The 27140-nt window shown below is 39.6% G+C and overlaps 1 protein-coding gene across 1 annotated transcript in view; it reads left to right on the forward strand.

The window, feature by feature from the left end:
* PARK2 (parkin RBR E3 ubiquitin protein ligase) overlaps window positions 1-27140 on the forward strand; it is a 1293247-nt gene that overhangs the window by 306500 nt on the left and 959607 nt on the right. The window contains exon 2 of the mRNA XM_011999643.1: window positions 1314-1477. Within this exon, the coding sequence (XP_011855033.1) occupies window positions 1314-1477 (164 nt within the window). The remainder of the gene's footprint in view (window positions 1-1313; window positions 1478-27140) is intronic.

The raw sequence follows: 27140 nt of genomic DNA on the forward strand, positions 1-27140 counted from the left end.
GCCAGTTAAAGGAGTCTGTGGGAATTTTTGCATAGGTCTTCCTAACGCTGCAGGATGTACTTTTAACCCTTAGGCCATCCTGCTTCCACAAGGAATGTGTGGGATATTATAAGATGTACATAGTAAATGCCGCTGGTGCCCTGAATAGGGAAGATCAGGCTTTTGCAGGAGCTGATAGCCAGAGGCTTCTTGGAGGAGGTCACATTTGAAGTGGGCCATGGGGGTAGGCAGGATTTCAATAGGAAGAGGAGAAGGAGGGAGGTCATGAATAAAAGCAAGAAGTTGTATGCAGCAGTTTTCTGTGATTTTTTTTTTTTAAACAGAGTACACATGGAGACTAATGAAGAAAGTGCTGGAATATAGGTTTGTGCTAGATGAAAGGGATCTTGGAGTCTTTCCTCACCAGCCAACAGTGTGAGGCTTAAAGGATTTGCGTGGTGCGACATAGCTGTGTAGTAATAAGGCTCATTTTGCAGAACTATGTCGGGCCTTTTGGAGGTGAAAGGACTGGATCCAAACTCCAGTTGGGGGCTATTATGAGGCTCTAGAAAAGATGTGATGAGAGTGTGACTTTGAGCAGTGAGAGAAAGAATGGAAAGGAAAGGGCAGATGAGAGACACTGAAGAGGTGGGACAGCAGGTGCGGTGAGAAGACAGCATGCAAACAGACCAGAGGATGCAGCCTGGGTCTCATGGGGAACAGTGGCTTCAGTAAGACAAATGGTGTCACCAGCATCCCCACCCCCTCCCTTCCAAAAGAAAGGGCAAGTAATTGTCTTCATAGACCCAGTGGAGCATTTTGGCCAGGACCATCCAAGTCTAGGGCTCTGAGCCATAGCCCCTAGTGGGTCTTCGCTCTGGTCTAGAGAGCAGCTTGGATTTTTTCCATTGCTCTACCTTGAGTGCTAATCCATTGCCTCCTATTTTTATTAAGAGCTTCACTGTGGAGGGAGCGTGAGTGTGTACAAGCTGTCAGAGCTGAGTCTTTTCAATAAACTCATGGGACTCTTTCAATTCCAATCAGGCAAGTGTCCTGCTCAAGCCTCTCTGTTTCTCAGGATGGATGTCAAAGGGAAAATGCAATTTTGGTTTGCAGGTCACTGACGAATATATGAAAGGGAAATCTCATGGGCAACTCTGTTTTTCACAAATATTGCTCTATAGCATTAAGTTTTTTGTTGTTTAAGTGAAATAAAATATATGCCATTCACTGAAAGGCCGCAAGGGGTAAGTCGGTTGAGAAATGTTGCTATGGCCATTTAAGGGCTTCAAGTGATGCTCACTTCCTTTCTCCCTTCCAATTTCCTTGGTCAGTGTTTGTCAGGTTCAACTCCAGCCATGGTTTCCCCGTGGAGGTCGATTCTGACACCAGCATCTTCCAGCTCAAGGAGGTGGTTGCTAAGCGACAGGGGGTTCCGACTGACCAGTTGCGTGTGATTTTCGCAGGGAAGGAGCTGAGGAATGACTGGACTGTGCAGGTGAGTCTCCCTTGGTGGCCCTTCCTGGGATGCCGCCGGCTCCATTGCTCATGCCGCCTGCGCTGCCAATCTGACATTCATGCCTGAGATCTAATAGAATAAATAGTGCCTGGGGATTCCTTGAACTTTACTCCACACTGCTTCATTAATTCTGACCTTCTTAATTATGCATTAAAACAGCAAGCAGGAAAGATTGGAAGAACAACTGTGTGAGAGAGAGAGAGGGAGAAAGAACACACGAGCTAGGCTTAGTGAATAAATGTTTACTGACTACAGGAGCAGCAAGGCACAATTTCTGTGTCTGTTCAATTTCTGCCTTACTTATTCCATTTGAATCTTAATGAAGAAGGATTCGAATAAATTGTTCCCAGTCAGGCTGCTCAGTCCCTGCACTGTGAGGAATTCGTAACCCAATTGTGACCCCTGGAGGATAGTGAGGGCTGCTGCTATGCTATGCTAGAGGAGGTGTGGGCTCCAGGCCTCACTGGCAACTAGCTTTGGACACTGCTTGGCCGGGACCAGAATTGCACAGTTCCGCAGCTGGTGGGGAAGGAAGCCTGGAGCACAACAGAAGTATACCTTTGCATTGAATTTCTCTAAGGTTCAGTAAAATTGTCCCTGGAAATAGGCCCCTGCAACATAATAAGAGTGAATGATGCTCTCCTCTCTCCTGGCCCCAGCAGAGCTTCTGGCAGCCCACTGCTCCTAGCCCCATGAAAGCCCTACACACTTGTCATTCGGATTTGTGATCTTTGTAGGAATCAGGGGGAACTGGTGAGGTGACTGATAATACCACCATCACCTAGAACTAGAGACCAGTCCTTTGTTGGGGAAACTCGCAAATACAGCTCACCATTTGTTGACGTTATTCTTTGTGAATGCAAGAAAGACAAACGCTTTCTGGGAATGGTTCCTGTGACTGTTACGGACCCTGCAGATATGTGTTCCCCTTTTCTTAACCAGCGTCAATTAATGGCACTCAGGTTTACAGCTGTATGGGGACCACTGCTCCGCACAGGGGTACTCCTGGGTCAGGGTACACAAAGTCCGTCCTTGTATCTGCATCCTTTCCCAGTCTCTTCCGGGTGATGATATTTATGGCTTTGTAAAATGCTCTCAGAGTTTGGGTATACAAAGAAGCTATAGAAATGCAAATTGTTCCTGTCGTTCTGCAGTTTGCATCTCCTGCTGATGGTGTTGAGGCACACACTCATTGTGCACAAACTGCTGGGCTCTGCTTTTAGGCAATTTGATTTTATAAGGGAAGTGCATGTGCTAAAAAGTGTTTTGATTTTTTTTTTCTATTTCAGTCAGCTAAAAAGCTTTTCACTGTATCTGCCAACTTCTAAATCCAAGGATGTTTCCTTCACAAATAAATAATTTTAAAACAGCTCCTTGAATCAAAACATTTTATATTGCCAGAACCTTCAGGTTCTAAACTGCCATTTGTGCTGATTCGTATAACAATTAGTGATTTCGTATGTAGTTAGACTAATTGCTTCAGAGGATTGACTTTGCAAACATATATGCATAAGACATGTGTTGATTTATGAGTCTTTATTTTGACAAACACTTTTTAAGCCCTTCCAATGTCCTAGGCTTCTCAGGGGATCCAAAAGAGAGACATAACTCAGCCCCTGTTTTCATGGAGACTGCTCTTTATTTATGAGCCCTAAAACCAAGAGAAATATTAGATTGAGCCATATGGGACTGCCATTTTTATCAGTTCAACAATTTCATGTGGTTCAACCTAATAGCTATAATACATGAATATGAAACATAACTGCCATATCGCATCTGAAAATATTATGAAGTTTTAAAGGTGGAGAAAACACATCTGGTTGGAAGTCACCAGGAAGAACTTCATGGATGAATTGAATTGAGGTAGGATTCTGTAGATGCAGGAATGGAGGAATGAGCATAGAGAATGCTTGCTGAAAAGGGTGGGTGGGTTCTTGTTCTTCTAGAACCTGAAGGAGATGTTGAAGATTGGACAAAAAAGAAAATATGGGCTATATTTCACATAACCTTGACTGACTTGGCATTGAAGTTTCATTGGTGGGGAACTAGAGAAAAATGGGTTGCCATAGAAGGAAATGGGAAGTCTGAAGACCCAGTTTGGTTGGGAGAAGGGTGCAGCATTGTTCCAACATGATGGGAGTTGATGCCAGCTGAGTACATGTGTTTGGAGATGTCTAACCGGCTATTGAGAACTTATGTCTGAGGACACTGAAAAAGAAAAGTTGATAATTATGGAACTTATATTAAATCACAGTTAAAAGATTTAGGTGCCGAGAAGTTGGCAAACTTTGTTCATAGAAGAGTTTCACTGTAAAGACTAGGAAGTTACACATGTAATTGCAAATTGATGTCTGTGTTTTCTTTAAGTGTACAACTGGCAGAATTTTAGCATCCTTTGATATTCTTGTATAATCTTAGAACATATGTTTGCAACTATTTAGTCAATACCTTTTAGTTACTCATTATCATTACAGGTGCTATATTTCACAGTATAAGCACAAAATATGTAATAATAAGTTGCTGCTGAGAAAAAGAAGATGGACCTTGCATATGAGCTACTTAATGCTTCCACTGATGAATAGTAAATATACACCGTGGTGTCCTGAAGAGGCGATGACTGGGGTGGTATCTGTGCTTGCTGGGTGTTTTCCTCCTGTTTTCATTTTCATTATTATAGGTGATATGAGCATATATATTAGCTTATCATACAAAATTAGATATTGTAAGTATAAAAGAATACCCTATCAATAATTAATCCAGGACAAAAGGTATATGTTGGGAGTATCCTAGGAACACTGAGGCAATGCTCACCCCGCATATTGAGCAGTATCTCTCACACTTAGTTTCACCTTCTTTGAGGAGGAGATTAGTTTTAGTGCCTCACCCCAGGTACTTTGGGGAACTGTAGCTTGAGACCATAGTCTTATGAAATGTCATAATTTTAAAAAGCGAGTTTGTCTATTTAACTGGCAAAGGGTATTTGTAAGATTATAATAGCATTGATGTCACATCTAAAAAAATTTCATAGAATTCTCAATTCCGGGAGAACATGCCCACAGGCCACTTAGAAAGCACTTTTAGAGTATAGTTCTTTTCATTACACACTCATCTGTTCAGTTTTGTTGTTGGCAAGACTTTAAGAACTTTAAAGAATTAAAGGAAAATGGAAAAAAATAGAGACATTGAAAAACGAATGATCTAGCACACATTCTGCTTCTGGGAAGCTGGAGTAGACATACTTTTCCCTCTTCCTCCCAGCAACTACACTAAAAAGCCTACACATTGCATATTGTACAGTTGACTCGTGGAGTCATGGAGGTAGGGGTGCCAACCACTATGTCGACAAAATTCATGTATACTTTTATCTCCCCCACGCTTTACCAGTAGCCTGCTATTGACGGGAAGCCTTATTGACATCATAAACAGTTGATTAATACATATTTTTCATAGGTAATATGTGATGTATGCTTATAATAAAAAAAGCTAGAGAAAACATTAAGAACATTCCAAAAAAGGAGAAAACATATTTACTATGCATTAAGTAGAAGTGGATCATCAAGATTTTCATCGTCTTTTCTTCATATTGACTAGACTAAGGAGGAAGAGGAAGAGGGGAAATTAGTCTTACTGTCTCAGGCGTGGCAGAGGCAGAAGAAAATCTGCATATAAATGGACCCATGCAGTTTAAACCCATGTTATTCAAGGGTCAGCTGTACAAGCTTATTAAGATTCTGAAAGTGGTGAGAAGAATGTGGACAGAGTAGGGATTTTAGAACCTAAGGAAGAATACAGAGGTGAATTTCTTGAGTTTTCTTTTTGCCACATTACCTCAGATGTGGAACTGAAGTAACTGGCAACCTGAAAATGTCAACATGTGTAGACAAAATAAAAGAGAAGAGAAAAGAAGTGGAGAGGAAGGGAGAGGCAGAGAGAGAAGGGAGGGGGGAAGGGAAGGGAAAAGGAAGAAAGGAAGGAAGGAAGAAATCCCCAACAATGGCCTGTTTTTTATCCAAAGGACTCAGAAAGGGGCTGCCTAGCAACATAGAAAACATTTAGACAATAACCAGTCTACTCCAGCCAAACGCAACAGAAAAACTGCGGCCCTATCCTTGTCCCCACCAACACTAGTAAAGGCCAAGTGGAGAGCCTTTTGTTTGAAATTTCTGAAATAAAACACTCACTGACGGGTATGACACAAGAATGGAAGGAACAGAGAAAAGAGTCAGTGAACTGGAAGATGGAACACAGAAATGACACAGTCCAAATGGCAAAGAAAAACTAGCCTGGGAAAAGGAAAAAGGAATAGAGCCTCAGAGACCCGTGGGCCTCTGATAGAGCATTTAAAGTTTGTGTCAGGGGATTCCCGGAAGGAGAAGATAATGGTGGGCAAATGCTCAACGAAATAATTGTTGGAAACTTCCGAAGTTTGCAAGAGACATAAAGTTATAGATGGATTCATAAAGCTGAGTGAATCTAAAACAGGAAAAACCCAAAGAAACCCACACCAACACACAACATAATTCAGCTGCTTAAGACTAAAGACAAATTGTAAATCTTGAAGGAAGCCAGAGAAATATCACACCTTCCCTATAGGGGTAAAATTGTTCTAAATACAGTGGATTTCTCATCAGAAACCATGAAGGGTAGAAGGAAGTGGCACAATGTTTTTCAAATACTGAAAGAAAAGAACTGCCAACCTGTAATATTATACCCAGTGACAATGTCGTTCAGGAATAAAGAACAAATCAATACTTTTTTTTTAGATAAAGAAAAGCTAAGCGAATTTGTCACCAGCAGACCTACCCTAAAAGAATGGCTAAAGAAATTTTCTAAACAAATGAAACAGCAACAAAAAAAAGGAATTTTGGAGCACTAGGAAGGAGGGAAAAACATAGTAAGCACAAATATGGGTAAATACAATGCACTGTTTTTCTCCTCTTGAGTTTTCTAAATTATGTTTGAGGGTTGCAGCAAAAGTTATAGCATTGTTGAATGTATTTCTATATGTAGAGGAAGCATTTCAGGCAAATATAAACACAGATGCAAGGAAAGATAAGATTTCTAAACTTAATCTATAAAATAGCAACTGCAGTAGAGCATGACAAGTTAAGAAGGTATAAAGTAACGTCTAGAGTAATCGGTAAAGTAGGTAAATGGCTAAAATACAAAGTAAAGACAACACCAAATGCTGGTGAGGATGTGGAGAAATTGGATTACTCACAAATTGCTAATGGGAATATAAAATGGTAGAGCCACTCTGGAAAAGAATATAGCAGTTTCTTTAAAAATGGCATATGTATTTACCAGATGACAGAGTTATACTCTTATTTATTTATCCTCGAGAAATGAAGACATAGGTACACAGACAAATCTGTATATGAACGTTTATAGCAGTTTTATTCAGATTAGCAGAACATGGAAACAACTCTGATGTCTTTCACGGTCAATGGTTCAACAAACCCTAGAATATTACTCAGCAGTAAAAAAGGAGCAGGCTGTTGATACACAAAATATCTTGGATGGATCTCAGGGGAAATGTGCTGTGTGGAAAAAACCCTTCCCCAAAGGTTGTACACTGAATAATTTTATTTATATAACATTCTCAAAATGATAGAAATGGAGAACAGATTCATGCTTCCCAGCGGTTCTGAAGGGAGTGGAAGCAGGCGAGAGGAGGGTGCGGCCGTGAAAGTGTAGCAGAAGGGACCCTTTGACCGTCCTCTGTGCTAACTGCAACAATGCTTATAGTACAATCATAACATCTAGCTTGACAAGATGTTACCATTGGGGGAAACTGGGGAAAAGGTAGCTGGCATCTTTCTGTGCTATCTCTTACAAATGCATTAGAATGTGTAAGCATTTTAATATAAAGTTGAATTTAAAAAAACAGAATATCTGTCCACTTTCACAGAGGAATTGAAACTATCACTTTCTCAGAAAATCCACAAGCTTGCTGTTTGTCTCTCTTTTAAAGGGAGAGTAGGTATTCAATAAGTGATATTTAACATAAGAAATGAGAAAAACAATTTCATTGATTCGCAGACACATTTAAAGACTTGTTCATACTAAGAGTATGGGGTGAGTAAAACTTATAGAGATATTAATGTCTCTTTCTTGAATTCTTTTTTTTTTTGGAGACAGAGTCTCGCTCTGTTGCCCAGGCTGGAGTGCAATGGCATAATCCCTGCTCACGGCAAGCTCCGCGTCCGGGTTCAAGCTGTTCTCCTGCCTCAGCCTGTCGGGTTCAAGCAATTCTCCTGCCTCAGCCTCCCGAATAGCAGGGACTACAGGCGCCCGCTACCATGCCCGGCTCATTTTTATATTTTTAGTAGAGACGGGGCTTCACCATGTTGGCCAGCCTGGTCTCAAACTCCTGACCTCAGGTGATCCACTCATCTCGGCCTCCCAAAGTGCTGAGATTACAGGCATGAGCCACCGTGCCTGGTCTCTTTCTTGAATTCTTAAACAGAATTTTTAGCACATTATAGGTCTGAATAGACATGATGAGTATTTATTTGCAAAGTCTTTACCAAATATTTCAACTAAGCAAAAGTAAATAGTTCTTGACAATTGTGTACTCCAGTTGTATGTATTTTTAAAATTAATTTGTTAGTTATGCACTGTAATTTTAGGAAATAAATAAGCCAGGTTGGGCACAGTGGCTCACTCCTGTAATCCCAGCACTTTGGGAGGCTGAGGCGGGCAGATCATTAGGTCAGGAGTTCGAGACCAGTTTGTCCAAAATGGTGAAACCGTGTCTCTACTAAAAATACAAAAATCAGCTGGGCATGGTGACATGAACCTGTAATCCCAGGTACTTGGGAAACTGAGGCAGGAGAATCATTTCAGCCCAGGAGGCAGAGGTGGCAGTGAGCTGAGATCGCGCCATTGCGTTCCAGCCTAGGCCATACAGACACTCCGTTTCAAAAAAAAAAAAAAAAAAAAAAAAAAAAGGAAATAAATGATCTGTTGTGGTTATAAAGTTAGAGAAAACATTAGTAACATATTTATGTAATATAATTTAGGGATGTAATAGCTTAATTTGTGAACTAAATTTAGGCAAAATGCTTTTTTTTGTAGTTCAAAACTTTTTTTTTTGAGACAGAGTCTTACTCTGTCCTGCAGGCTGGAGTGCAGTAGCATGATCTCGGCTCACTGCGACCTCTGTCTCCTGGGTTCAAGTGATTCTCCTGCCTCAGCCTCTCAAGTAGCTGGGATTTCAGACCTCTACCACCACACCCAGCTAATTTTTGTATTTTTAGTAAAGATTGCTTTCTCTATTGACTATAAAACAGAAAGAGGCTAGCATCAATTTAGAGCATTGAATACATTTCCACCATAATTTTTTGTTTGTATATAAAAGAATTCTGCAAATGACCAACATAATTCGTATTTTAACTGATTATAGGATAAAAGAAGGCCAGGCTCAATACCATTATACCTAGAGCACAGTTGCGCAGTGATTTATTTCTGTATAAGAGATTAGTCATGTAAATGAGATCCTCCATCACTACAGGACTGATACAGGCATCTTCTCTCTGAAGGGTTGCCTTGCAAATGGAACTTACTGCTGGCCTTCTTTATTTAGGCAAATATGTCCTCTTGAGTTCCTCCAAAGAGCAGGTACATTATGATATGAACAAGTAAGTGCTGCTACATGTCTGAGTCTAAAATCAAAGAATGGTCATCTGTACAGAGCCAATGCTCACTTCGGGAAGACCCTTATTTCATCTATGTGTGTCTGGTTGCGTCTATGTGTCAGTCAGAAAGTATCCCTGAATGACTTACCTCTTTGCATAATTCAGAACCCTCAGAAATGTTATTTTTCTGTTGAAAGGAAGCCTTGACATTTCTGTGCCCATGTGGACTTACAGAACATCTCTGAGGATTGCCATCAATAAGCATAGACTTGAAGAAAAAAAAAAGCTGAGATTCCTCTAACTTCTAAGAGGCTGAAGATATGTAGTCTGTGGATTCATTTAATAGGCTGTCATCTCACAGATGTTTCCATTGTGATTACACTCATATTCCAAGGCAAGCAATGTGTGAGAGGGTGAAACTGCAGCAATCCAATCTCCAAACTCTTAACATAGGATGCATCTTATTAGGGTACAGGAAACCTGATAAATGACAGAGAAGAGATGACACACCGTGAAACTGTGTTACTATTCACCGAAGTCCTAGTTTCAAATATTCTGTTGTCTCCATTATTGGACTAAGATGCCATCATCCAATTGACCTGATGTTATCTGAGATTTTGCTTAATACAGTCATCATCCTTTAGGGAAGAATTTAAGAAATGAGAGGTTGTGTCTATATACCCAAAAGCTCTGAACCCAAAGATGATTCACTGAAATTCCGTCTTTACTTTTTTCCATTTTTACCAAGTCATTGTAACAAGCCTGAGATTATTGTCACGGAACAATAAGATTGTATATGAGAAACCTCTTTCAAACTTATATACCAAACTCACTTATGATGAATATATATGGGGGTATATGTGCTCCTTCATTTTCTATGTATATATGGGCTTGGATCATAGCTTTAATTAATAAGTTACCATTAGTAAGTATTTACTCCAGCATTGATTTTCCTTAGATATAAGTTAAATGGCAGATGAAGTTAAATGTGTGGGATATGATCATTTATGTTATAATAGTTTATGTTAAAGTATAACTTTAGTGATGCCTCTAAGACACAGAAAACACAGTTAAATGGGAATGAGAGAGGCTGGCCTAATATGTTATGTTAACTTTTTTTTTTTTTCCCCAAATATTAGGTTTAATTTTGATAAAAATGAAATTCTCATAAACAATTTAGCAGTAGAAGTTAAATTAACTGATATTAATATTAGACAAGTGAAGATTGCCATAGTAGCCTTTATAAGACACAGAAGGATGGGCTAAAAGATCTTTCTTTGGCCATGCACTAAATCAGAGGATGCACAGACTCATTTGAATAGAGGCAGAACATCAAGTATTTATTGAACTATTGTACAAGCCCATGATTTATAAAGTTGGTGTCAGTATAGTGTTCTAGTATCAATTGGTTTTGGATTTTTAAAAAATGTTTTAGCCTTTTGTGCGTATATGTCTTCACACAGATAAACATACATTCATTTGGGGGAATGCATTTCTTGAGAAAAGTTGTAATTTTTGTGGGTGTACTTATGTAAACTGCATTGGATTGAAGATTTTATTCATTGAATTTTATTTTGCATGGAATGTTTCCTGTCTTATTATTTGTTCTGGTCACTTTGCATTCAGAGGTATCACCCAGATAAGATTTAATATGTAGACTAATTATGGCACAGAGCTCTGTTTTTTAAATTAATAGACTATTCTGACGTTAGAGGGAGAAATGAGGAATGTGAGAACCCACTGATGTTTGTGTTTTGAGTACATCACAAACTCAGTTTCAAATATGTGGGCTTTTGAAAGCTCAGTGCAGGTTTTGCCAGGGATATTTTCTGCTTATTTTTATAGCCTTATGTATTTCAAAGGCAATTGGGTCTGTGTGTTTGCATTCCATCTATACATAATTCATCAAAAACATTGTTCAGAAAAGAGAGGAAATAAACACAAACATTTGTTTAAGATAGTTCTAGTGTTATTTAAATCTTGGACACTAAGAACTTCAGAAGCTGCTAAAGTAATTAACATCTGCTTCCTCAGTTTACCTGTTTGGTACCTTGGAGTCAATTCTTCTCATTTTGAGGAACATTGAGATACATGCTGTTCTTGAAAGAGCCTAAAACCTTTTATGTTTTTTCATCCCAAGGGAGTTTTATGATGCCATCCTGCACATGTGCTTATTGCTATATATAAATGAGAAGTCAAAACTTCAAGAATGTCATATACTAGATGAAATCACTTAGAATTCAACTAGACTTTCAAATACACTGTTATAATGAAGTACAGTAGATATGAATCACTCTAAAGTCAGACTGTCTGGGAAGGGCAAGTCATTTAAGTTCTCCAGTCTTTATTTTTCTGATCTATATGAAGTGTAGAGAGTAATAATGCCCATATTTTTGTATGTTTGTTTTGAGTGTTATATGAAATTTTACCTACAAAGGACTGACACATAAACACATTTTGACCTGTTATTAGTTTAATTTGATGAATAATTCACAAAAGAAAAGATAAATAATTTTTTTGTGATGTGCAGTGAATTCATCCCACGATTTATTCTGTTTTAAAACATTCCAAAAGGGGACAGATTTGCCTCATGCCCAATTGCCTATTCCACACTCGAACTAACCTGAGAATAGAATATATTTGTGGGAACTCCTTTGACTTAAGTCTAAACAGTTATCTTAAGAAGATATATATTCTATTCTAATGGAGTTTACTTTTTTAATGCACTGGATATATCTGTATATGAAATTTTATTTGGGGGAGCAATTTTGCAAGAGTACTTACTGTTCAAAATCTGTTTAACAAGGGACATGAAGTAATTTCAGATTTCTCCTAAGAGTCTGTGAGTCGCTTGAAAGTAAAATAGAGGGCAAGAGGATCAGGAAGCTCTCTGAAGAGAAAATACATTCTAAGACGCACTTAAATAGTTATATTTTTGCCTCTGTAATTTATGAGCAGAATGAAGATTTTGAATTTACATAATCTGTCATTTTGTAGTACACTGAAATCTAGTTGTGTGGCTTTAGCCTTGCAGATTAAATAGATACTGATCTTTTTGTATTTGTATTTGTTTTGATGGCTTTATTTTAAAGGTTGGTTTCTGTTTGGTTGGTTGGTTGTTTTTTTTTTGTTGTTGTTTTTGTTGTTCTTTTTTTTTTAAGATGGTGTCTCGCTTTGTTGCCAGGCTAGGCTGGAGTGCAGTGGTGCGATCTCCATCTCTTGGGTTCAAGTGATTCTCCTGCCTCAGCCCCGCTAGTAGCTGGGATTACAGGTGTGTGCCACCACACCCAGCTAATTTTTGTATTTTTAATAGAGATGGGGTTTTTCCATGTTGGCCAGGATGGTTTCAAACTCCTGACCTTGTGATCTGTCTGCCTTACCCTCCCCAAGTGCTGAGATTACAGGTGTGAGCCACCGTGCCTGAGCAATCTTGGTTTCATATATGCCAATTTTTAATATTGCTTATGTCATATAATATTGCATATAGCTGGTGAGTTCATTTCTATCCTTTGCCTTCGACTCAATGGCATTGTTTTTGGGGGGAAGCATGTATCTGATTTGACCAGTCATACATTGGTCATTCAGTCCTGTTCACTGATACAATTTGAGATTTTTAAAAATTTCCCTGAAGAGGGCATATAAGCTTTAAAATAGACTTAAGCAGTTATGGTAAAGGGGGAAATTCTTCTAATGATTCATTTCAGTTTATTAAAACTATACTATTGAAAGTTAAATAATAAGGGGTATTACTTTTTGAAAATGGCAATAAATTCACTAATTACTTTGAAGTCTTGGTCTGATTAGAAAACATACCTATAGATTTTGCATTATGAATTTGAAAAATATAATACATTTGCTGATAATCTTTTAGGGTTTCCTGCTTGACTTGGTATTTTTAATTCTTGCCTCTGGTGGAGGAATGTAGTGGACAATCTCTTATTCAAAATGATTGGCAATTTTCTTTTGTTATTTTGTTTTCAATAGAAGAGATTGATGAGAGAACTATAAAAATATCAGTCTGTTTCTTTAAATAAATGAGTTTTACCTATAAAAAGTATTTAACCTATAGTTTTGTTTTGTTTTGTTTTGTTTTTGAGACAGAGTCTCGCTCTGTAGCCCAGGCTGGAGTGCAGTGGCGCGATCTTGGCTCACTGCAACCTCTGCCTCCTACGTTTCAGTTCACGGAATTCTCCTGCCTCAGCCTCCCGACCTAGAAATAGTTTTACATATAGTATTTTTATTTTTATTTTTATTTTTTGAGATGGAGTCTCGCTCTGTCGCCCAGGCTGGAGTGCAGTGGCCGGATCTCAGCTCACTGCAAGCTCCACCTCCCGGGTTCATGTCATTCTCCTGCCTCAGCCTCCCGAGTAGCTGGGACTACAGGCGCCCGCCACCTCGCCTGCCTAATTTTTTGTATTTTTTTTTTAGTAGAGATGGGGTTTCACCGTGTTGGCCAGGATGGTCTCGATCTCCTGACCTCGTGATCCGCCCGTCTTGGCCTCCCAAAGTGCTGGGGGATTACAGGCGTGAGCCACTGCACCCGGCCCTACATATAGTATTTTTATAGATACTTCCTAGAAAAATAAATTTTAAAAGAACTAAATGTAAATGACTGACAACAGTTTGCATATCACATTGGCCCCTCCTTAAGTTTCTGTGCACATTGATGATACATACCTACTGGTTACAAAGTCATCTCTCTCTGCTGCATTCTCAATTACTGTCCATTCTCCGCAAGGAAACCAAGTCCATTTTTTTCTTGTTTGCAACTAAATGGGTTAAATGCAGTGGTAAGCAGGTAAACTGGCTGTCTATAAATACAAAGCTCTGGTTGTCACTTTGGAGTTTCCTTGCAAAACCTGCCAGCCCTGTTTTTTTTAAGGGAGCAGCATAATAGCACTGAAGGTGGCGTTGGGAAGAGGCGGCGTTGGGAAGAGATGTTCCCCATCCATTCTTAGGAGGCAGCCTGATCGGGCCCAGCACACACCCCTGGAATTTGTTCCTTATCTCAGCACACTGTTCTTCCACCCTGAGATTTGTTCTGCCCTTTTAAATCAGAAGAAATTTTCGTCCATAACACTTTTTCAGATACTTGAAGATAATCCATATGCCCCTCAGTTATTTCTCTTCCTATTTTAGCAGCCATATGTTTTACCTACTTTGGAGGAACTGCATTTGGTCTTTTCTAAAGAGAGAGGACAGCACCAGATTCTCCAAGTGGCCTGATCTATGCTGGAGTGACTACATGCCCCGTGGTATAATCTGCCTATTAATGTGGCCTGTATTTTATTTTTAGGATCAATGATATGACTTAGAGAGCCATACAGTTCATTTAAACCCCTACTCTGTTTTTACAAGAGATATACATAGATATATATGCCAGTTTCCCCATTCTGTATTTATACAACTGATTGTTTTAAAATCTGTTCACTCAACACTCTTTTATTGGGAACCCATTATGTGTCATAAGGCATGAGCCTTGCTCCCAACAATCTTTCAGGTCACAGTGTACAAATACATGTACAAGTCATAGCGCATGGATTAGGAGGTGGGCCACATGGGTTGGAATATAGCTTATGCCGTTTTGACCTTTGGTGCATTAGTTAATGTCTCTGTGCCTCAGTTCCTCTCCTAAAATGAGAAAAATTGTGTTATCTACCTCATGGGATTGCTACAAGGGTTAAACGAGTCACCATACAGAAATACTTACAAGAGTGCCTTGTACGTTGCAACACCCCGCAATGTCAGTTGCTGGTATTACGATTTTAACATCATCATCATCATCATCATCACCATCATCATCATCGAAGTGCTGCACCCAGGAGGCACCATCTGCTCTCCTAGGCAGAGTCAGTAAGGCCTCTAAGCTGAGGAGAATCATAAGCTGGGAATTAAGAGATAAATAGAAGTTTCCTGTTTTTAAAAGGAAGGAATATTTTATACAGATATTATAAAATATGAAAAGATGCAAAGGTCTGGCACCACTTTAGGATTACAATTATTTGCTATGACTAAACAAACGGAAAAAGTGAGAATAAGGAAGGTGATACCAGGAAGAGGATAAGCCGGGTCAAATGCAGAGGAGCTTTGCACATAATCTTTGGGAATTTAGATGCTTCCTTGGATTCTTTTAATAAACATTTGCAGGGTGTCTCCTCTGCAGCAAGCACTCCTGGTTCCTAGGTTTGGAGAGCAGTGGTAAGCAGAACAGGTGCGTTCTGGCTTTTATGGAGCTTTCTATTTGAGTGCAGACTTTAAGAAAACATAAGAGTTCTAGTGATGAATATGATCAGTTTGTGTCGTGGGTGTGACAGGGTGGCAGGAGAAATGAGGCAGGTGGCAGGCCACTTACGTGACTGTAGCGTGAGACCACGTCCTGGACTAAAGCAGGGCCAATAAAGAAGGCCATGAAGGCCAGGGCTGCATGAGAAGAGAAATCCAGGTAGACTCTCCAGGGCCAATGAATGGAGGCTATTGTGCGGGACTCCCAGGATGCACGAGTGATGCCGCGGTTGAGGACTCTTGAATTCCTCTTTCACTGGTCTAGCTGATCAAGCTGTTAACACAGGACCTGTCATTCTTCTGGTGATGGGTAAGACAGACAAGGTCCCTTTTCTTGTGGAGCCTACATTCCATGTGCAAGAAGGTTATTAATGCTTTTAGTCAGAGTGCCATGAAGATAAAAACCACATGCTAAAAAGAGCAGAAGGATAGAAGAAACTTGGGTTGCCGAGGGCATCAGGGAGCCCCCAGCCAGCTCTAGACAGCTTTTGTCTAGACTTCTTGTAACCTGTGAAAAATAAACCCCAATTTGGTTATACTTCTGTAGTCAGTATTCTGGTACGTGCAACCAAATACAATCGTCAGGGTTAAAGTAAGTAAAGCAATAAAAATGGTAAATTTCAATTAGTGATAAGTGCTTGGAATTAGTTAAAATAGGCTGAGGACTGGTGACACTACCTTATATTGGAAATTTAGGAAAAGCTTCTCTTGGGAGGTGAAGTTTGAACTGAAAGTTAAAGGAGCCAGCCCTGGGAATACCTGGAGAAAATCATTCCAGAGAGAGGGAGCGAAGGACCTAGAGTGGGCGTTAGGTAAGCACATGCCAAGGCCATAAGGGAGGTAAATGTGGCTGGAAGTTGGTGGAATCTAGGAGGCTAATTGGGAGGCTAGTCTAGGTGTTTGGGGGAGGGAGCATGGGGCTTCACTAGGGTACTAGAAGTTGTAATGCAGGGACACATATAGCTTTGTGATGTTTTAGAGGTTGTATCAACGGAACTGGCAGATGTACTCATTGTGGGATGCAAGGGAAAGAGAAAATTGAAATATGACACATAGATACTTGGCTATGTGAGATACAAAGCTCATGTTAGATATTGAGGCCACCAGGCACAGAGAGTGGAAGAGAAAGAGGAATGTGTTATTGTGGGAGGGGGGCAGTTCAAATAAACTTTATTTGAGAGGTTTAAGGTTTCAAATAAATTTTAGGTGGTGATCTCCAGTAGGAAGTTTATCTGTCTGTTGTTGAGGGTGGAACAGAACAGGAATATAAATTTGAGCCTCAATGTTTGATACTTAGTGCTACCAAATAATATATAGTAAGACACATTCTTCAGATAAAGCTTATTTGAGAATAAACACATACATTCTCAGTCAACATAAGGTTAGATGTAGAATCTAAATGGAGAACCGTAATAGAAATACATGGAAATTACATTAGTGACTTTGAATTTGATTAGCATGCTTGTTCTTTTGCAAGTCTGACATTAGCAATCTCGATTTCCTGTGCAAGTCAGATTTCTATTATGAGTCAAAGATGAATGAATTATATATAAACCATCGTATAAACTTTGTAGGGAGATACATATTTGTAATTGTTATTGCAAAACACCAGGGATGGAAAAGAATATGGGAATTATATGACAAATACTAGCGGGCCCACCATTCAGCTTAAGAAAAATATTACAACTTAAACTGAAGCCCTGGATGTACTTCTCTCTGATTCTGTTCCCTTTCTGCCTTCTCTACAGAGTTAACTATTATCCTGAATTTGGGATTTGTCATTAACAACTATGTTTTTATACTTAAAAAAAATACATTTATTACCCCGTCTCTACTAAAAAAATACAAAAAATTAGCTGGCCGTGGTGATAGGCACCTGTAGTCCCAGCTACTCGGGAGGCTAAGGCAGGAGAATGGTGTGAAGCCGCAAGGCGGAGCTTGCAATGAGTCGAGATCGCATCACAGCACTCCAGCCTGAGCGACAGCGTGAGACTCCGTCTCAAAACAAAACAAAACGAAACAAAACAAACATTTATTTACCAGCCTCTAAGTAATATGGAATACTACTAACTTGCATGCTTTTAAATTTTAAATAAATGATATGATGTTACCTATCTTATGCAACTGAACATATTTGTTCAATCATATTTTGAGATTAATGCGTGTTAGTTGATATAGCAGTAGGTCATCTGTGTTCACTAATGAATAGCATTCCATGTGTGACATCACAATGGATTTTTTCTCATGCTATTTGGAATTTAAGTTGTTTCTAATTTTTTTGCTCCACAAATAGTGCTGCACTGAACATTATTATACAAGTCTCCTTGTGTACAGATACAGGCGTTTCTCTAGACCAATTCCTAGGTCTGGTATTTGTGGACCAATAACTTCAGCTTTACTATTAATAGATATTAAATAATGGCTCTGCTAGGTGTTTGTAACAATTTAAACTCCCAATTATTCACATCCTCGCCAATGTTTAATATTTTCAGACTTTTAAATTTTGAGCCTGACTGGTGTAAACTTTCCTGTCATTGTAGATTTAACTTGCATTTCCCTAATTACTAGTCAGTTAAGCATCTTTTCACATTTACTGGTCGTTTGCATTTTGTCTTCTGAGCATTTAGTATACTTTGGCCAAACTTTCTAATGGGCCTGTGATGGTTTTAAAATGTGAATTATTTTAATGCACAATGTCTACTAGTATTTTGGGGCGAACGTAGGAAACAAATAATCTGCCAGCCTCTGGTTTGTCTCCTTAACTTTGATGCTGTTATCGGATGTATAAGATTTCCCACATTAATGTGGAAAACTTACTTCATCTTTGTTTATGGTTTGTATTTTCTGTGTCTAATGTGAAAGTTTTCCAATGTTGTGGCCTTGAATATTTTTAAAGAATATTTTTGTGTACATTTTAAAGTTTTGGTTTTTGGCTGGGCATGGTGGCTCATGCCTGTAATCCCAGCAGTTTGGGAGACCCAGGTGGGCGTATCCTTTGAGCTCAGGAGTTTAACACCAGCTTGGGCAACATGGTGAAACCCCGTCTCTACAAATAATACAAAAATTAGCCAGGCATGCTGGTGCACCTGTAGTCCCAGCTACCTGGGAGGATGAGGTGGGAGGATGGCTTGAGCCCAGGAGGCAGAGGTCATACTGAGCTGCGATTGTGCCACTGCACTCCAGCGTGGGTAACAGAGCCAGACCTTGTCTTGTATGTGTATCGTCTGAGCAAGATCCAGTTTTATTTTATTTTTTCACAGGGATCACCTGTTGCATATTCCCATGATTGAATAGTCATGCCTTGTACCGTCACTTTTGACATATATCAAGTTTCTCAGTATACGTGGATCTATTTTGTATCCTCTACTCTGTTCTGTTTGTCTATTTGTCTTTCCCTGCACCAATACTATGTTGTTTTAATTACTGTAGTTTTATTATAATTTGTGATATCTGACAAGGCATTTCACATCACCCACCTTGTTTTTCTTTAGGAATAACTTATCTGATTTTCTGAATTACAGGAAAGATAATTCTATATTGAGATTATTGTCTTGCAGTCCTTTGAAGACATAGTGTATAGCTTTTATCTTTGCTACTGGTAAGTATGTTGTGAGTCTAACTGCAGTATTTTTGGAGGTAATCTGTTAGTCTCTTGCAGCTTTGGAAATCATTTCACATCTTTGAGGTTAGTCACTATCACATCCATGTGTCCAACTTTGGCTTTCCATATTCACTGCGATTCCTGTATGAGAACATTCATATCTTTAATTGGTTCTAGAAAAATATACACCAGTGTCATCAGATATTGCTTCTCTTCCTTTTGCATTCTCCTCTAATTCTAGAATACAAGTTCATTATATGTTGGACTTTTTATTCCTTTTTCAGAACCTCTTACTTCCTAAGTTTTTCATCACTTTTTCTCTTTGTGCTGCATTCCAGGTAATTTAATCATGCCTTTCTTTTACCTTTAGTTGTATATTCTTAGTTATACCATTTTGGGGCCATTTTGCATTCCCAGTGGCATTCAAAGAATGGATATTTCGTTGATGGGTTTTCTATCTGATTCTTTTTCCAGTGTCTTTTTCCACTGGCTTTTCTAATGGAATTCTGCTCTTGTTTTATATTTCAAAGTTCTTCCATTAAGTCTTCAATCATTTGAAAAATAGTACTTTAATGATATCTATACAAAATTCTGTGTCTATGGTTCTTGGGTAACTAATCGTGGTGGTGACTGGGTGTATTGCTTCTCTACCTTGGAAGATTATATTTTCACAAGGTTTATGTGTTAGAATGTGAATTCTTGGGCTTTGTGGGACTGCTTCGTGGCAGGCTGGCAGTATGTCTCTTCACCATAGTTTTAAGCTTGTCTCTGGCATGCAGTGTGTAACTACTTTTTTATGTTTATTTTTCAGCGTTGTGAAAAATGGACTATATAAGTAATATAAATTTGACCCCTTTATCAAAGGAAGAGCAGATCTCTGGTTACAAACCACCCCCACCCCCCAGTGGTACATTTCTTACATCTGATCCTTGACAGGTCATTATCACTCAGAGTCAGTCCTCTACATTAGGGTTCACTCTTGGTGTTGTACATTCTAGGGTCTGGACAAATGTTTAGTGACATGGATCCAGCACTGTAGTATTGTGCAGTCTTTTCACTGCTTTAGAGATTTTTTGTCCCCTACCTCTTCACCCATTTCTTCCCTTTTCCCTGGGCAACCAACCACTAATCTGTTTACCCTTTTTATAGTTGTGCCTTTTCCAGAATGTCCTATAGATAGAATCATAAAGTAGCCTCTTCATATTGCCTTCTTTCACTTAGTAATATTCATTTAAGTTTCTTTTGTATCCTTCATGGCTTGGTCACATATATCTTTTTTTGCATGGAATAATGTTTCATTGTCTGAATGTACCACAGTTTATTTATCTATTCACCCTCTGAGGACACGCTGGTTGCTTCCAAACTTTGGCAATTATTAACAAAGCTACTATAAACATCTGTGTGTAGGTTTTTGTGTGGAAATAAATGTTCAGTTCAATTCATCACTTTTAAAATGGCATAAGCATCACCTATGTTATTGGGCATTCATCTAAACACCCAGGGTGATTATCCAGTGGGTGGGCACTGGATATGTATTTGTTGAATAAACGAATGGACATTATTTAGTATAATTAATGGTCTCCTCTGTAAGGTACCATGTAGCACTGGCTGAGTTGATTTAACATCTTGAAGTCTTCATCAATTTCTGATGACGACCAGTTCCTAGAATTAGAAATTCACCTCTAAGTGATACGAGAATAGAGGAAACCAGTGGGTTGTAACTGCAGAGAGACCACAGATACTGACGTTTGCATCACACTCAGCGGATTATATACTCAAATGAGGTTTCTCCTACTCCTTGCCATTGTGTGTGATAAGGCAATCATGAATAAAATCTCACACAATGAAGCTGAAGATTGTCCCTGGGTTATATAGCACCTGAACTTTGTCTAGATATCTTACAAAAGAAATAAAAAATGAAAGAGGAAAAGGGAAGGAAGGGGGGTATGTGGGAGGGAGGGAGGAAGGCCGACTGTATTTTTAGGATTGGGGAATTTCCTAGTATAATTTCCATCTTAGATCTGCCATTTTCATCATGACTAGAGTTATTCACTCTGTTGTCTCCTTGTTACCCATTACCTCAACACTTAATTCTGGTTACTGATGTGTACCTATATAAAGCCAGACATCTGTAAGTACTTAGTTGAGAAGGTGCAGATAGAATCTAAGATTATCTAGGAATGTAACCCCAGGATAGTGGGGCAATGTCTATATTCAGTTACATTTTTATATGTAAGGGAAATGATTATCTATTCCAATTCAGATTTCTTTATAATATGAATATGTACTATAGAAGCAATAAAATGCAGAGAATCCAGAAAGCGACTAGAAGAATAATCATTTTTACTTCCCTTCTCATGATGCTTTTTTTTTTTTTTTTTTTGTCCCTTGGAGATGGAGTCTTGCTCTGTCGCCCAGTCTGGAGCACAGTGGCACGACCTCAGCTCATTGCAACCTCCGCCTCCCAGGTTCAAGCAATTTTCTTGCCTCCACCTCCCAAGTAGCTGGGACTACAGGTGCACGCCATCATGCCTGGCTAATTTTTTGTATTTTAGTAGAGACGGGGTTTCACCATCTTGCCCGGGCTGGTCTCGAACTCCTCAGCTCAGGTATTCCACCCGCCTCAGCCTCCCAGAGTGCTAGGATTACAGGCGTGAGCCACCACGCCCAGCCTCCTTCTTAAGACTCTTATTGTCCTATAAGCCATTTTTTAAAGTAGCAGATACCTGAACCCTCCCAATTATCCCCAGTTCTTACTGATAAAGAACTCTCTGACCCAAAGTCAGTTTTTAAAGTACCACTATTATTGTGATGTGCAGTCAAACCTGCTGTATTCTGGACCTTCCCTGCCCCATGAGAGCTCTACATGCAAGACCCAAGTAATGCTGTCAGCTCATGCGCACTGGCGTAAAAACTACCATGTGATGCTATTTCATGCAGTAGTCAATGCTTTTCTATTAATGATGCATCACTGGCTTGACAGCAGTGTTACTGTTGTATACCAGGGGCAGGTAAATTTTTCTAGCAGAAATGGTATTTGGACCAAAAGTTTTTATGTGAAGAATTTGATTAAAGAAATATTTTTAAGTAACCCTACTTTATAAATATCCTCATTCCCCCACTTACACACAACCTCCTCACACAACATGAAAGTGTTACTTTGATGCTAACACTAAATAACTCAGAAATACGAAAACAGAACCCTAGAACTCTTTGAAGTTAGCACGTAAAGCGTACATACACGGTGTCTTCATAACTGTCTCCATTATGCAGATTAAGAATCTTTCCTGGACAAGACTAAAGAATTCCCAGTGGCAAACCATGATCTGCTGCCCAGCTCCAATTGTGGGTCCCAGAGCAGCCATATGTGATCATTACTTGTAATGAAGGACCTCATCTAAACTTGAAGATAAGCTTTCCTTGATGAAATTAGATATTACTTCCTATTTAACTTATTTAGATAAATTATTTTTATTTTATAAATAGAATACATACTCTAATAGTTTAGTAGAATATCTCTTAATTTTGTAGCTGCTTAAGTCAATACCGTTGCATTCCTGTTTCATATTACATTATACTAATAATTACTGGCCAATATTATGTATTGATGTTCCTGAGTCCTTTAGTTTGCCTTACTTACTTGATTTGCCTTGTTTGCAACAGACTGCCGCTGTTTTACTCTAATGTATTGTTCTTCTCCTGTTTATTTATACTATCTAGCAAGGCCATGGAGTAATTTGGTAGACATTTGTTAATGAGTAACTAGACATCCTAAGTTAATAGACAATGATATGAATTGATGGACTCATTGAGAAGTTGTCATATTGTATTATTTCTGATTACAAATAAAATAAACCAAAAAACTAAGAGTACATAGTAGGTTAACATTTCATGTAGCTAAATTAAGAGAGGCTGAAATATCAAAGGGAAAGTTGAAAGTCACAAGGACACCACCCTGGGTCTTAGCTCCATCATCCATGTCTCATGGGTATGGCAGATAAATTAGTTGATGTTCTCACAGCCTAGACTCTTTACTTGAGAAGACAGGGATAATACAAATCAGGATAACATCTGATCTTCAGGGTGCTGTGAGGGTAAATAAAATAATGTTAGGCAAGTACCCAGAGAGTGACTGGCACAAAGCAGCCACACAGGTGCTGCCTGTTGCTTCCTTCCTGATGGACAGTCATTAATAAACATCGTGCATAATAAAATTTCCAAGTAGGCATATTTCCTCTCAGTTATTAAAGATTACCTAGAGGTCTGTTAAGGAGACTCAGAGATCTCTGGACATGAGTTTGGTCGTAAGAAAGCTGTGGTGAGCTGTTGCTGGCAAGCCTGTGCCCGCAGGGAGGCTGTGTGAGCTCAGTGCTAGTCTCTGTTGGGGCAGACGTAAGGCATTTGAGCTCAGTCTTTCTTTGAACTCGAGGGTATCGCTTGGTTTAGGTTTGCTGTTCTGGTTTTTTAAAATTCAGTAATAGAGAGGAGAGTACATAAGTAGAAGACCAAAACTGGATTGTTACCAGAATTCCAACCGCTGCTGACTTTTCTGGCTCTACAGAAGAGGTAAGCAGTTACAACTATTTAAGTGTCTCCATTTTTTCCTGCTTATATCTTAGTGGCTAATAATTTCGCTTCTTACATTTTTTATGTCTCTGAGCTACAGAGTCATAGCTACAAGTCCTTCATACATCCCTGAATTTTAATTTAATTTAATATTTATGGGTGTTAGCTTTTAAAAACAATACCATATTATTCCTCAGAACATTTGCTGTGGGCTCTCTGTATCCGAATCTCCTGGAATGGAGTTGGGAAGGTTGTTATAAATGCAGTTTTAAGAGTTCCACAGGGCAGGGACTCCCCCGAAATCTCCCTGACTCTGCTGGCTGGATGCGGGTAAATCTGCATTGTTAGCACCTCTCCAGGACACTGTTATGCATGCTCGGATTTGAAACCCTCAGATCTAGATTTTCCAACTTGCAGCCATTCTAAGATGGTAGCAGGACAACCTTTTAATTCATGAAAGACAAAGGATTCCATGTGATTAAATTTGTACCTAAAATTTTGATCTCACGCTACCTTTTTTTTAAACATAATGCTTTACACCAGGGGTTCCCCCTCCCCCACACTGTGAAATGTGCATGTGAAGAATCTAGGTTGCACGATCCTTATGAGAATCTAATGCCCGATGATCTGTCACTGTTGCCCATCGCCCCCAAATGAGACCATCTAGTTGCAGGAAAACAAGCTCACAGCTCCCACTGTTTCTACATTATGGTGAGTTGTATAATTATTTCATTGTATATTACAATGTACAAATAACAGAAATAAGGTACACAATAAATGTAATGTGCTTGAGTCATCCTGAAACCATCTCCCTGTCCCAGTCTGTGGAGAAATTGTCTTCCACAAAGCCAGTCCCTGGTCCCAAAAAGGTTAGGGGCAGCTGCTTTCCACTGTAATTTTCTAAAATTTTCCCAAATCAGGAGGGAGGATCGTAAGTAATTATTTCGTATTGTACAAAATATTCCCTGGTCCAGCAACTTTCTAAAATGGTTCTCTCTCTCTCTTTCTCTTTCTCTGTCTCTGTCTCTGTCTCGGTCTCTGTCTCTGTCTCCCTCTCTCTGTCATTATAGGTCATGGATGTTTATATGAGAATATCTCAAACACCAAAAAACATTTTTCAAAAAGTAAAATCCCCCTAACCTCACCTCCCATAGATGTTCCATCATATGTTTGACTTGGGAGCGTTGTGGGCACTGTGGAGTTCCAGGGCTAGGACTGGGCTGCAGAACCAACTTCCTGGGTTCCAACTTGTGATCCTGCACCTGCTGGCCATGCAGCCTAAAGGAGCTGCTCAACCTTAGTGAGCCTCAGCTTCTTCATCTGTGCAATGAGAATAGTAGATGTCTTATTCTTGTACATTTATTTATTTATACACCTCATAGTATTTTTGTGAGGACTGACCATATACATGTAAAAGTCTTCTTAAGCTCAGTTGATTTTAGCAATTATTATTCATCACACATCTTATAATCAAGTTGAACACTTTGCAATATAATCAAAACAACACTATTTTCGTCTCTCACCATCCTTTTGTTGAGGAAGAATAATTTTCCCCTGTCCCTGGATGGGAACTCAGGCAGGCCCCTGACATTTTTATTCACTCTTTAACAAACTTCCCTACAGGTACTGGAAGTCACAGACATTGTTTTAAGGATGTAATTAGAACATCCAAGCCAAGACAATACGAACATCAAAGTTAATTTATATTGAATCTTCTTACCCACACCCTTCCCACCCCTGCCGCCCCCCGTTTGCACCTGCTTTGCCTGGAGCCTAAGGAAGGAACGGGCTTTGTCTCTGGTTCTCTGTCTTGCCTACCTGCATGTTCCCTTGTGCCCGCTTCCTAGTTTGTGACACCTCCAGGGTTAGGGGATGGGATTGGGGAGGAATGGGTAGTTTGAGTACAGGGTGGGTCCTTGTTCTGGTGCCCCACGCCCTCACAGATGATTCTAGCTGGCTTCTCCCTCCCCTCTTCCTGAGAAGGGGCTTTTGGGGGCTGCAGTTTTCTGCTGACAGGAGCCCTCCCTGCAGCTCCCCCGATGCAGGCAGGAGTGCCCTGGGTGTACTTGGATTCCTTCATGAGTGTGCAGGAACTGTGCACACCATCAGCCACTGGGTCCCTCTGCCCTCCTAATGCGTGTTTTCCACAGGTCCCAGCCATCCCCTCCAACACACACACACACACACACACACACTCTCTCTCTCTCTCTCTCTCTCTCTCTCTGTCTCTCCCTCTCTCTTGATCACTTTTTCATGGAGGCTCCATCTGAAGCTTCAGCTGTAATTTATGTTCTCCAATTTCTGTGAGTACTGGCCTCAACTTTGTTGATAAACTGTCCACATGCCATGCACTTCACCCATGTAGGCATACCATTCTACGGTTTTTAGCATCTTGGCAGAGTTTTCACTCCACCACCACAATCAGTTTCAGAACATTTTCATCAACCTCAAAAGAGAACCTCATACTCAGTAGCAATCATTCCCTTTTCTCAGTTCCTGGCAACCATTAACTTACTTTCTGTGGATTTGTCTATTGTGGACATTTCATATAAATGGAATTACACAATATGTGTCTTTTTGTGATTGCATTCTTTCACTTGGCATAATGTTTTCAAGTTTAATCTATGTCATAATATGAATCTGCACTTCATTTTTATTGCCAAATAATATTCCATTGTATGTATGTACCATATTTTATTTATCCATTAATGAGTTGATGGACATTTGGGTTGTTTCTACTTTTTGAGTATCATGAATGATGCTACCATGAATATTTGTGTGCACCCTTTTGTGTGGGCCTATGTCTGTACTGCTCTTGGGCGTATACCTACAGTAGAATTGCCGGGTCATGTGGAAAAATGTTTAACTGTTTACGGAACTGTCAGGCTGGTTTCCAAATGCTTGTCTATATTTATGGTGTTTCAAATCAGTAATCAAGAGTCCACAGAGTACTGAAAAATCTATGAAGGTGATGATGTGGAAGAAATATGATGATCACTTTCACACTTAGGTCTTGGAATACTTGCCACGTGAATACTAACCCTTGGTTTCTCAACTGAAGACTCGTAAACACGTTCATAAACTGAGCTAGAAACCGAAAGCCATAAACATTAACGGGCATTATCTGGAGAAGTATTGTTACAGTCGGGCACACGGAGGTTCCCTGGTATGTTCCATTTGAGAGCGCTTTCATTTCAAAGGGCACCATCTGGCCCTCAGTGTTAGAACTACTTGTGGCTTTAAATGCAGGTTTTTGCTCATTAAAGTGGGTCACTCATATTTTGAATCGGAAAATGACATTTAAGTTACTCCTTTTCTACTGTACAAATGTCTCCCTTCAGCTTCCGGTCCTCTCTCACTCTTCCTCAGTCTTCTTGCCCCACAGCCGCCAGCGTGTGATGGTGTGAGTGGCCTGGCATTTTTGCAGGGTGCAGATCCCCTCAGGGGATGCCCGGCTGCCAGGGGCAGGAAAGGCAGCAATCCCTAGCTCACAGTCAACGTGTGGCATCGAGAGTGCCGTAAGTGGAAAAATACAGAGATGGCCCTCTCCTGG

Source organism: Mandrillus leucophaeus, unplaced genomic scaffold, assembly GCF_000951045.1.
Source record: "Mandrillus leucophaeus isolate KB7577 unplaced genomic scaffold, Mleu.le_1.0 Scaffold6, whole genome shotgun sequence".
Lineage (NCBI taxonomy): Eukaryota > Metazoa > Chordata > Mammalia > Primates > Cercopithecidae > Mandrillus > Mandrillus leucophaeus.